Source organism: Sapajus apella, unplaced genomic scaffold (assembly GCF_009761245.1).
Source record: "Sapajus apella isolate SASKATOON/1434 unplaced genomic scaffold, GSC_monkey_1.0 scaffold49, whole genome shotgun sequence".
Lineage (NCBI taxonomy): Eukaryota > Metazoa > Chordata > Mammalia > Primates > Cebidae > Sapajus > Sapajus apella.
Genome location: NW_022436989.1, coordinates 15,178,130 through 15,191,846, shown reverse-complemented (window position 1 = coordinate 15,191,846; position 13,717 = coordinate 15,178,130). Strand labels below are relative to the sequence as shown.

At 38.3% G+C, this 13,717-nt stretch overlaps 1 protein-coding gene across 4 annotated transcripts in view; it reads left to right on the top strand.

Annotated features, from left to right (window-relative positions):
- Positions 1 to 13,717, top strand: part of DISC1 (DISC1 scaffold protein) — a 373,398-nt gene that overhangs the window by 327,566 nt on the left and 32,115 nt on the right. For all 4 annotated transcript variants that reach the window (XM_032242435.1, XM_032242432.1, XM_032242434.1 and 1 more), the window contains one exon: positions 13,363 to 13,639. In XM_032242435.1, the coding sequence (XP_032098326.1) occupies positions 13,363 to 13,639 (277 nt within the window). The remainder of the gene's footprint in view (positions 1 to 13,362; positions 13,640 to 13,717) is intronic.

Genomic DNA, 13,717 nt, shown 5'->3' with positions numbered 1-13,717 from the left:
TTTCCCTCTTTCTTTTTCTTTTTTTCTTTCTTTCCTTCTTTCTTTCCTTTCTTGTCTTTCTTTTCTTTTTTTCTGAGGGAGCTTTGCTCTTGTTGCCCAGGCTAGAGTGCAATGGTGCAATCTCAGCTCACCGCAACCTCTGCTTCCTGGGTTCAAGTGATTCTCTTGCCTCAGCCTCCCTAGTAGCTGGGATTACAGGCATGCGCCACCACACCTGGCTAATTTTGTATTTTGAATAGAGAGGGGTTTCACCATGTTGGTCAGGCTGGTCTCGAACTCCTGACCTCTGGTGATCTGCCTGCCTCGACCTTCCAAAGTGCTGGGATTACAGATGTGAGCCACCGCACCTAGCCAAGACCTGGTTATTTTCAAAGCTTCCAAAAAATGGAGTAAAATACTAATGCCCTTTAAGTGGACATATTAATAAATCAGTAAAGAGAATTTGGTTATAAGAGCTGAAACTCTTGGCATCTGTGTCAGAGCTCAGTATTTCCTCTCCTAAAATGGATAGAAGCTCACCAACTTGCTGCCTACCCTCTCCCACCACACCATTCCCCATAGAAAAACACATACATGCCTGGGTCCCAGGAGGATTCAAGCCATACTCAGATGATCTCCTAGACCCCATTTTACTTCCAACTGGCAGGAATAACAGGATTGGTGAATATCAATTCTCTTCTCAAGAACTTACCCCCAGGGCAGCCACAGTGGCTCACACCTATAATCCCAGCACTTTGAGAGGCCAAGGCGGGTGAATTGCCTGAGGTCAGGAGTTCGAGACCAGTCTGGCCAACACGGTGAAACCCTGTCTCTGCTAAAAATACAAAAAATTAGCTGAGTGTGGTAGCATGCACCTGTAATCCCAGCTACTTAGGAGGCTGAGGGAGGGGAATTGCTGGAATCCGGGAGGTGGAGGTTGCAGTGAGCCATCGCACCACTGCACTCCAGCCTGGGTAACAGAGTGAGACTCAGTCTCAAAAAAAAAAAAAAAGAACTTACCCCCAAACACTGAAATTGTATTGTCTAGCTGCCTCATTACTGGTTGTGAAAACATCACCAAAGATCTCACACAGTTCAAGTAGCCATGAGTCATTCTCTTAAAGAATGATTACTAATGACCTAATTGTTTTCCCTGGGCAGAAATAGCAAAACTTCTAAAAGACTTCAAAGTCAACCACTATTCTCTTTAGTACAAACAGATGCAATAAGCAGATATCTTAAAAATCTAAAGCTTGATGAAATGATTATGTATTGTGAAATTACACTGTAATTTTACACCCACATATTTTCCTCAGCACTCAGTGTAGCATCCCTCAAATTGGCTTCCAAACTTTGACATGTGCATTCTAAAAGAAGTTTGGGGACTAGCCCTACTCCCACTCAGGGTACACATACACTGTCCCATCAAATAACAAATAGACACAAAGTTACAGTATTCCAGTCATTATAATATAGAAAATTAGTTACAGAAGTAGCAAACCTTTTTTTCGTAGGAAAGTTATGAGACAGGCTGCTGGCTCTTTCCTTTAAATCCAGCCTTGCACACAACATAGAAGCCAGAGAGATGTTGATGGATCTGTCAAGTTCATAGTAAAAAATAACAGAGAAACCCTCAGATAACTGAAGGTGATTTGGCCCACATGTGGAAAGGAAACAGATGATAAGAGTGGAGGAGAGCTTTTCACACGTGCCCTTTTTTCCTCCTTCACATTGCTGAGGAAGGCCAATCCTACCTAGGTGCTTCTAGAAACAAACACCTGCTGGCACTGAGGCTCGGGGTACTGAGGCTTGACAAGCAGTAGCAGAGGAGCACTGCCTGGGAGGGGATCAAGCAGATGGCCAGGATCATCATCATCCCCATCCTCCCTGTTTGCCGAGGGATAGGTCATTACAACTGAGAGAGACTATATTTCTGGGAGCACAGATGATTCCCCCAGAGGCTCTTTTCCCTCACCCACCTACCACCTGAACCCATTGGACCTGCACAAATTAGGGCCTTGACTGTATCCACTTCTCCAAAGACCCAAGACCAGCCTAAGCAGTTAGTAGGCCTACGGAAATAGGAACTCATTTGAAAAATAAACAAGACTGCTTTGGAGGCAACTGCTACAAAAGAACAATAATGAATGGAATGGCTAAAAGCTGATGAAGCATAATTAGTGAAGTGGACATACAAGGTGTTCAATAGACATATCAAATATTCCCCAAAGATAAAGAAGGATGTTGAAAATATGACATGAAACATGAAGCCTTAAAAAGGAGTCAAATGGAAAATCAAAGAATACAAAATATATATTTTTTTTAAGTTTCAGTAAATGCATTGAGTGCCAAATGCATTCAGCTGAAAAACCAATTAGTGAGCCAGAAGATGTCAGAAATTCTCAGAGGACCTCAACAAACAGTCAGAGAGAGAGAGAAAACTTAAAAGATAAGTGAAGCAATATGAAGAATAGCATTTTTTGGATCAACATTCATATAAAAAGAATCCCAGAAGGAAAGAAAACAATCAATAGAAGAATGAATGGAAACATGAGAGAATGATTGAGAACTTCCCAGAAAAAGGAAAATATATAAAACCTTGGACGATAGGCTCATAGAGTACAAAACACAGGATAGAAAAAAAGGCAAGAGGCATATCTCAATAGGTTGTAATAAAATTTATGTAAAACAATGATAGAGATAAAATTCTAAGAGCAAGTCAATTATTTAAGGATAAGGACTAGATTGATCTTAGATTTCTCTATAGAACACATAATACAAGAGGCTATCAAGTAATATTTTCAAAATGTGGAACCAAGAATATTAAATAAAACCATTATTTAAATGGGACTATGAGACCTGGAAATACTTAAAAGATTTACCATGCACAGGCTTCTTGGGAACATTCTTAGAGGAAGTATTTCAACAAGATGAAAAGTGTAGGAGGATACTATGAGCTGTGTCAGAGGATGCAAATACACCTTAGCAAATTTTTACTGTTGATGAAATAGAGAACTTACAAATAAACAACAGAAATATATATACTTATATATACACATATATATGTATATATATATATACACATACACACACACACACACACACACACACACATATTTGAGACAGAGTCTTGCTCTGTCGCCAGACTGGAGTGCAGTGGCGGGATCTCGGCTCACTGCAGTCTCTGTCTCTTGGGTTCAAGCGATTCTCCTGCCTCAACCTCCCAAGTAGCTGGGATTATAGGCACATGCCACCACACCCAGTTAATTTTTTTTTGTATTTTTAGTAGAGATGGGGTTTCGCCATGTTGGCCAGGATGGTCTTGAACTCCTGACCTTGTGATCTGCCCACCTCAGCCTCCCAAAGTGCTGCAATTACAGGTGAGCCACTATGCCTGGCCAAAAATATATCTTAATAAAAATCTAGAACTAAAATACAGCCTCAAAATATATATCAGTTTATTGCTTCAGACATGGGATAGAGGTAGAATGAGAGTGAGGTGAAAATATACTAAGGTACTTTTCTTGTTTGGGAGGAAGATATAGAAATGGAAAAGCTCAGCAAATTTATATGAAAAAACATAAATATGGTCTTATAGATACAAAGAAAACTACCAGAAGACAAAAATATAGTGTATAATTTTTAGACCAATAGAAGAAGATTTGATCCACCTAATGGAAAGTGGGAAAAGAGAAAAATAAAATATTTAAAAAGTAAGGGAGGATTCCTGGTCTGGGAAAAATAGGGCATGGACCCATTTCTCTGCCTCTTCCCACTAAGGCAATTCTAAATCCTGAAAATAATGCAAGAGGTAATCGAATGAGAACTCTGAAAGACAGTGAGAGAACAGTGATCTGGCTTGGGACTGTAGGACTAGAAGGAAAACATAGCTTCAGGGCTTCCTGCGTACCTACCTCATGAAGGAAGATGACCTAGACCTGGGTTCCCTGACATTCAACCAAGCAACCAAAGGCAGCTCAACTAGGTTTAGTCCTGCCCTGGATTGGGAGCCCTGCTAACAAAACGCAGCCAGAGGAGTGCTCTTCTTCTCTGCTGGCCTCCAACTCCCTTCCTCTCCCAGAGACACCTGGCCAGCCAGGAATCACTGGCAAGAGGGACCCTGCCACAACAGATGTCCAGCTTGGGAAGTATTCTTCTCTCCTCTCCCTGCCCCACCAGGGGCAAGGGGATTTCTGCCACATTAGATACCCAACCAGGGAAGTCTTCTTGTCCTCCAGAGCCGGAGACCTTATACCCCCACCAAGAGACATTCAGTGGCCTGACCTGGGGGTAGGCCCCTTCTGCCCCTTCGGCTAGCACCATCAGGGACCAATGGAAGTTCTCATAGAGCCAGATGAATCAAGCAGACAAACAACAACAAAACAACCAACTCCAAAACAAAACTCAAAGCCAAACAAACAAAAAAACCACACTGCTAGGTTTCAAAAATAAAAATTCCACTGGAACCACAGCCTATAGAAAAGTAGGACAGGATCTGCATGATAAAGCTATACAGAATTCCCTCATAAAAGAAAAGATTTAAATAGAACTCAACATTTTTTTTAACATAATGGCCGATGTACCCAAGATATAATTAGGAACCATTCACCATAATAAAAACCAAGGAAATCACAGCTTGAATGAGGAAAGACAGTCAACTGATAGTAGCATGGAGATGAATCAGATGTTGGAATTATGTGATAAGAATTGTATACAGTCATCATGAAATGCTTTAATAAGCTATTACAACAAATGAAAAAATCAGAAAAGGTCAGCAAAGATGTAAAATTTTTTTAAAAAACCAGATGTAAATTAGAGAACTAAAAATAAAAAAGCAGAAATAAGAATCTCACTGCACAAGCTTAATAGTAGAGTGAAGGTGACAGAGGATAGATTCCATGAAATTGACAACAGATTAATAGAATTTACCCAATCTGAACAAGAAACAATAGACCGAAAAAAATGAACAGAGCCTTGAGCTCTGTGGGACATAGCAAAAGATCAACCATTTATATCACTGAATTTTAAAAGGAGAAAAGGAGAGTGGGGCTAAAGAATATTTGAAGACACAATGGCTAAAAACTCCCTGAATTTGGTGAAAGGCACAATCCTACAGATTCAAGAAGCTACACAAATCCCCAGGAGAATAAACAAAAATAAATCCATACTAAGACACATAGGAATTGAGCTTCTAAAAACTAAAGACAAGAAAAAGTTTTTGAGTACACTCAGAGATAAATAAATGATTTCTCACCTATAGGGAAACAACAATTTCGATAACAGTGAATTTATCACCTGAAACTATGGAAACCAGAAAGAAGTGGCACAATTATCAAATGACAAAAAAACTGTCAACATAGAATCCTACATCCAGCAAAATTATCCTTTAAGAATGAAGAGGAAATAAAGATATTCCCAGATGAAGAAAACTACATGTATTTGTTGTTAGCAGATTAAAGATTAGCTAGATGAAATTCTCTTGGAGCTACAGAAAGAGATACAGAATGATGAAAAGAGTAGAATTACGGTAGACTACCCTTTACCTAATGAGTTTTAGATAGTGTATTATGGTGATTGAAACAAATTAATTTTAGTAAACTTAAGACAGTAATATTTTATTTTATTTTTGAGATGGAGACTCATTCTGTCACCCAGGCTGGAGTGCAGTGGCATGATCTGAGTTTACTGCAACCTCCGCCTCCCATGTTCAAGTGATTATCCTGTCTCAGCCTACCAAATAGCTAGAACTACAGGTATGTGCCACTGTGTCCAACTAAATTTTGTATTTTTAGTGGAGATGGGGTTTCACCATATTGGTTGGGCTGGTCTCGAACTCCTGACCTCAGGTGATCCGTCTGCCTTAGCCTCCCAAAGTGCTGGGATTACAGGTATAATCCACTGCACCCAACCAGACAATAATATTTTAAAATTCAGAAGGTAAAGAGACTGAAATGGAAGGAAGGTTTATTTGCATACTTAAAGTAGTGGAATATTGGTGCCAGTTGATGGTAATGCTGCCTGCATATTGTAATACACAGAGCAATTATTATGTAAACTATACAAAGAGATATGATCCAACATATTGTAAATAAATTAAAATGAAATCCTAAAAAATGGATCCACAAAAATATGCTCAAATGATCTTTGGCAAAGGCATAAAGGTAATTAAATGAAGGAACAATATAATTTTTAACAAATGGAGCTGGAGCTACTGAACTTCCATTGGCAAAAGATGAACTCAAACTAAGTTTCATACTTCATACAAAAATTAACATAAAATGGATCAAGGACCTAATTGTAAAATATAAAACTGTAAAACTTTTAGGAAAAAAAAAAAATAGGAGTCAGTCACTGAGACCTAAGGCAAGGCAAAGATTTCTAAGACTTGACACTAGAAGCACAATCAAGTAAAAGGAAACATTGATAGCCTGAAACTTCTTTGAAGTAAACCCTTTTGCTCTGTAAAGGTTCATGTGAAGAGGATGAAAAGATGGGCTAGAGACTGGCAGACATATCTGTAACCATATATATCTGAAAAATTATCAGTATCTATAAAGTATAGAGTCTCAAAAGCCAACACTAAAAAATATAAATTCAAGTAGAAAAGAGGCAAAAGACATAACACATACCACACTGAAGAGGCTATATAGATGGCAAAGAAGCACATGAAAAGCTGGTCAACATCATTAGACATGAAGGTAATGGAAATGGAAACCACAATGAGATAACATTATATACCTCTCAGAATGGTAAAAACAAAAAAATTATAACACCAAATATTGGTGAGGATGCAAAGGAACAAGATCACTCATGCATTGCTGATAAGAACACAAATGGTATGGCCACTCTGAAAAACAGTTTGGCAGTTTCTTACAAGACAAAACATGTACGTATGATACAGCTCAGCAATTGCACTGTTGGACAATTATTTCAGAAAAATGAAAATTTTAATTTTATGCAAATGCCTGTGCACAGATGTTGATAGTATCTTTTATTCATAATATACCCACATTAGGAATATCTGAAATGTCTTTCTGTGGGTGAATGGTTAAACACACTGTGGTACATACATAGCATGGAATACTACTCAGCAGTTAAAAGGGAATAAACAATTGATACACAAATCTCCAGGGAATTATGCTGAGCCAAAAAAAAAAAAGCCAATCCCTGAAGGTATCTACTTTATGATTCTGTTTATATATCATTTTTGAGATGACAACATTTTAAAAAGGGGTAACAGACTTAGTGGTCTCCAGGAACTAGGGAGGGGGAGGATAGGACATAGGCGGGTGTGGTTACAAAAGGGGACACAGGGATTCATGTGATAATTGAATTGTTCTGTATCTTGAATGTGATAGGGGATACCTGAACTTACACAAGTGATAAAATTGTATAAAACTATGAACACACACACACAATGGGAACACTGACAAAGATTAGTGGATTTCATCAATGTCAATACTCTGGTATGATATTGTACTATTGTTCTGCAAAGTGTTGTTATTATTAAGAATTGGGTATAGGTACATGAGATCTCTGTATATGTTTTTCTTACAATTGTATGTGAATTTAATAAAAAGAAAAAGGAAAATAGAAAAAAAGAAAATAGTGAATTTTTTAAATTGAAAAACTAGGCTAAAATGAATGAGAAAACACGAGTAATTACACAATAATTACAATTATTGAGAGTACATGGGTTAAGACCAGCAATTCAAAGATAAAATCTTATAATGGGTTTCATACAATTCAGCAAATGTTTTGTGTTGGTGTCATTTTAAAAATATGCAAATAGACTGAAAACATAGAATAGTAAAAAGATAAGCTGGGTAAAATTGAACTAAAAGAGTGTTGGAATTAACAATGTTAATATCAGAGAAAATAGACTTTAAGGCTAAAATGTCATATAAACAATGCAAATTGTCATCTATAGAAAAGAAGCAGTTAGAAAATTTAATGATTGGAACCCCTAGGTATCTAAAATCATAGTCTGAGACTCATAAAACAACCAATAAAACTGTGGGATGAAATAGAAGAATCAAGAATTATAGTTGGAAATTTAAAACACTCATTTCTGAAACTCACAGATGAAGCAAACAACAAAAAAAATATAAAAATTTTAATGACATAATATGCCTTTGCTTTACACTCAGTGAACACAATGCTCATTCTTTTTGGACACATAGGGAAAATTTACAAAAATCAGTGAAGTACTAGGTGATAGAAGAAGCCTCAGTTAATTTTACACAGTTATTTCTCAACCAGTATGCAATAAAATTAGATATTAATCTAACAAAAAGGGAAGTGAGAAACAATTTTTCTATTTAGAAACTAAAAAACATGCCACTATGTAGCCATTGAATTAATAAGGAAAACATCAGGAAAGATAATGAAAGGCTGTTTGTAAAATCTTCTGGACAATAATGTTGTAAATTCTAAAAATAAATATAAAGCAATTACAGAAAAATTTTATGAATTGATGGTTTTATGATAGGCCCACAGGTGTTTGTTAAATTATTTTTGGTATTTTTCTGTATATTTGAAATAGTTAATAATTAAAAATTTAAATAAACATATTGGACATGGTTAAAGTATTATTCAGACAAAAATTAAGAGCTTTAAATATACTTATTATAACATTAAAATATCAAGAGTGGAAAATAAGAAAGAAAACAAACGAGTTAAGTGTTTATCAGAAGCTAATAAAAAGATAATCCAAATAATGGGGGAAATGGAAATATAAAGATAAGAACAAATCAATAAAATAGTGCACAAAAATCAATATGAAGATTAACAAAGCAAAAATTAGTTCTTTGAAGAGATTAATAAGATAGCAAACCTTTGATAAGACTGAATAAGATAAATCAGAAAAAGAATAAGTAAAACATATACTGAAAATGATATCTACAAACAAGTAACTTTTAAAATAGTTTTTAAAATTATGAACAAACATGTAACAATACATTGGAAATTGATTAGAAAGTGGATTAATTTAGGCGGGGTGTGGTGGCTGACACCTGTAATCCCAGCACTTTGGGAGGCTGAGGCGGGTGTATCACCCAGGAGGTCAGGACATTGAGACCGTCCTGGCCAACATGGTGAAACCTCATCTCTACTAAAAAAAAAAATAAATAAATAAATAAAATAAAGCTGGGTGTGGTGATGTGTGCCTGTAATCCCAGCTACTCGGGAGGCTGAGGCATGAAAATTGCTTGAATCCCAGAGGCAGAGGTTGCAGTGAGCTGAGATCATGCCACTGCACTCCAGCCTGGTGACAGAGTGAGACTCTGTCTTAAAAAAAAAAAAGAAAAAGAAAGAAAAGAAAATAGATTAATTTATATAAAGGATATATATAAAATATTTAAATGGATGGAAGAATAAATGGAAAACTTGAATAGAGTGTACAAGTTAAAGATATTGAAGTGGTAATAAAATGGCTCCTCCAGCAAAACCCTTGGGGAAAGGATAGGGAACCCAAGAAAGGAATAAACAGGCAATGAATATAAAAAGATAATTCACCGAAGAAAATCTGAGTGGCTATGAAATGATCCTAGTGGAGAAATGCAACTTCAAACAAGATCCCACCTTTTACCTATTAGATTGGCTAAAATTAGGAAAATGAAAAGTACCAAAGTGCCCCCAAATAAGGACTGTTGTTTCTAGTGTGGATCAGACCCCATTCCTGCACCTCTGCTCCAGTGCATCTCAGAAAATCCATTCCCTGTCTCCCTCCCTCCCTCCCTTCCTTCCCTTTTTTCCTTCTTCCTTTCCTTCCTTTCTCCTTTTCTTATTATATTTTCTTTTTCTCTTTTTGTTATTTTAGATTGACATAGACATAAAATACATATATCACAAGTGTACAACTTGATGAATTTTCACTAAATGAACTCCTGAAACCATCACCATCAAGAAATAGAATGCTTCTTGTACATGAGAAGTCCCATTATGCCTCTCCCATTGTGAATCACCATGCCTAGCCTATTTTACTTTTATTTTTGAAGAACGTTCAAAATGATTGCATAATTCTAGATTGGCAGTTAATTTCTTTCAGCATTTTAAAGATGTTTTATTGTCTTCTACCGTTCACCGTTTCTGTTACCCATACTTTTGTTTCTTTGAAGTTAATGTGCCTTTCTTTTCTCTCACTGCTTTTAAGAGTTTTGTTCTGTCTTTGGTGTTTAGTTTCATTATGATGGGCCTAGGTGTGTGTTTTCTTTGATATTTTCCTATTTTGAGTTGTAGTACTTCCTAAATATGTGGTTTGATGTTCATTGTCAATACATGATATTCGTTGCTGATAATCTCTTCTAATATTACTTCTGCCTAATTCCTTGTTTTTCCTTCTGATCTCATTTATGGATGTTGGCTTTGAGAGAATCAATATGTCCAAAAAAATAGGAAACATGGTGGAGAATTTTGATGGAGAACTGGAATATATATAAGAAAATCAAATTCAAAGTAACTGAAATTTAGAATACAATAGTGGATTGAATAGCAGAGCAGAGACAGTAGGAGGAATGATTATTAAATGGAAGTTAAGTCTATAGAAAATATCTAGCATGAAGCTGTCTGGATGGATGAAAATATATATTTTCATTGACAATTCCTAATTTTTGGCTTTCCAGAAAAATCAAGATTTTTGTCAACATTGAATTTACATTTCTTATAGTTTCAGTGTGCCTGAGCTGATGGGTTGATGTTGTGCCCCGTATACAGGGATATGTCTTCCCAACTAGCCAGAGTCACTCCTTTCTATTGTCTTCTACCACTGAGGCTGAATATTAGTTGTCATGGTTTATATCATCCTTTCCCTGCTTCACACATTTACATTGTATGCTGGGCATGGTATGTATTTAAATTCATGATCCATGTTGAAGATGGTATAAAGATACCAAAAAATGTGAAAGAGACTTGGAACTGGGTAGCAGGCAGAGGTTGGAACCGTTTGGAGGGCTCAGAAGAAGACAGGAAGATGTGGGAAAGTTTGGAATTTCCTAGAGACTTGTTGAATGGCTTTAACTGAAATGCTGATAGTGATATGAACAATGAAGTCCAGGCTGAAGTGGTGTCAAATAGAGATGGGGAACTTGTTGGAAATTTGAATAAAGGTGACTCTTGTTTTGCTTTAGTAAAGAGATGGGCAGCCTTTTGCCCCAGCCCTAGAGATCTGTGGAACTTTGAACTTGAGAGACATGATTTAGGGTATCTAGTCGAAGAAAGTTCTAACCAACAAAGCATTCAAGAAGTGACTTGGGTCCTCTTAAAAGAATTTATTTTTATGCATTCACTAAGAGATGATTTGCAATTGGAACTTATGTTAAAAAGGGAAGCAGGGCATAACATTTTAGAAAATTTACAGCCTGATGATGCAATAGAAAAGAAAATTCCATTTTCTGAGGTGAAATTAAAGCTTTCTGCAGAAATTTGCCTAAGTAACAAGCAGCCAAATGTTAATCCCCAAGACAATGGGGAAAATGTTTCCAGGGCCTGTCAGAGGTCTTCATTGTAGCCCATCCCACCACAGGCCTGGAGACCTACGAGGAAAAAACAGTTTCTTGGGCTGGGCCCAGGGCCTTGCTGCTTTATTCAGCCTCAGGATTTGGTGCCTGTGTCCCAGCCATGGCTAAAGTGGCCATTGTACAGCTCAGGCTGTTGCTTCAGAGGGTGCAAGCCCAAAGCCTTGGCAGCTTACACGTGGTGTTGGACCTGTGGGTGCACAGAAGTCAAGAATTGAGGTTTGGGAACCTGTGCCTAGATTTCAGAGGATGTCTGGAAATGCCTGGATGTCCAGGCAGAAGTTTGCTGCAGGGATGGAGCCCCCACACAGAGTCCCCACTGGGGCATTGCCTAGTGGAGCTGTAAGAAGAGAGCCACCATCCTCCAAACCCTAGAATAGTAGATCCACTAATAGCTTGCACCTTGCACCTGGAAAAGCTGCAGATACTCAGTGCCAGCCTGTGAAAGCAACTGGGAAGGGGACTATGCCCTGCAAAGCCATAGGGACAGAACTATCCAAGACCATGGGAACCCACCTCTTGCATCAGCATGACCTAGATGTGAGACATGGAGTCAAAGGAGGTCATTTCAGAGCTTTAGGATTTGACTGCCTGGCTGGATTTTGGAGTTGCATGGGGCCTTGTAGCCGCTTAGTTTTGGCCAATTTCTCCCATTTGGGATGGGAGCATTTATCCAATGCCTGTATCCCCATTGTATCTTGGAACCAACTAACTTGTTTTTGATATTACAAGGCTCCTAGGTGGAAGAGACTTGACTTATCTCAGATGAGACTTTGGACCTGGAATTTTGGGCTAATGCTGGAATGAATTAAGACTTCGGGGAATTGTTGTGAAGGCATGATTGGTTTTGAAATTTGAAAGGGACATGAGATTTGGGAAGGGCCAGTGGTGAACTAATGTGGTTAGGCTTTGTGTCCCCACCAAATTTCATCTTGAATCATAATCCCCATAATCCCCAAGTGTCAAGGGAGACCAGGTGGAGGTAATCGAATTATGGGGGCAGTTTCCCCCTGCTGTTATCAGGATAGTGAGATCTCACGAGATCTGATGGTTTTATCAGGGCTCTTTCCCTTTTTGCTTTGCACTTCTGTTTCTTGCCACCATGTGAAGAAGGTGCCTTGCTTCCCCTTCCCCTTCTGTCATTTCCTGACACCTCCCCAGCCACGCTGAACTTTGGGTCAGTTAAACCTCATTCCTTTATAAATTAACAGTCTTGGGTAGTTCTTTATAGCAGTATGAAAACTAATACAATACAGTCTAGCAATAGAGTGGAGAACAACACAGTTACAAGCCCTGCTGTCAGGGAAAAGAAAACAATAATCACATAAATAATTAGAATTGTGATAAATACTCTGAAATAAAAGTAAAACATGCTAAGAAACCCATCATATTTTCTAGTTGGAAGGCAGAGATGTTTCCGCCCCTAAAAGGTTATTCAAGCCGAGTTCTGAAGATAATATGATTTACTCAGATGAAGGCATGGGTATATGTGTGTTGGTGGAGAATGGACGGAGAGAAATGATCTAACCTGGAAGAGTTGGTCAGGCCTGAGGAGTCAAAGCAAGCCAGTGGGGCTGAAAACAGTTATGAGCAGAAGCCGTGTTATATTGGTTGCTGAGTTTGGAAAAATACATAGGACGTTGGATGCCTTTGCAGACCAAGCAGCTAAGGACCAGCACATTTCATGGTGACTTGATGGTGTACAAATCTGGTCCCTCTGATGACTCTTCTAGTTGACATAATTTATCACTGCGAAACTAAGTCATGAATTAGATGACTAGCTGACGTTTAGCCAGGTAGACAAGCTATTGACTTGGTATGATGAAATATCACTGAGTTCATTTTTATGCCTTTGTTATCTCTGTCTCAGCTGCAAGTGTCCACTGCTTGGAAAAGTGTGGGAAGCTGACTTGGAAGCTTGTCGATTGCTTATCCAGAGCCTACAACTCCAGGAAGCCAGGGGCAGCCTGTCTGTAGAAGATGAAGGGCAGATGGATGACCTAGTGGGAGCTGTCTGTTCAGCGGCTCCTCCCATTCCCCCTAGGCTCCACTCCGAGGATGAGAGGAAGACCCCTTTGCAGGCACTGGAAGAATGGAAGACTCACCTGATCCCCTCTCTGCACTGGGCTGGAGGCGAACAGAAAGAGGTCTGTCCTTTCCACATGGCCTCCAGAGGGGACCCCTATTCTAAGGGGTGCTTTGGGACCATGCTCCAAATGGGAACA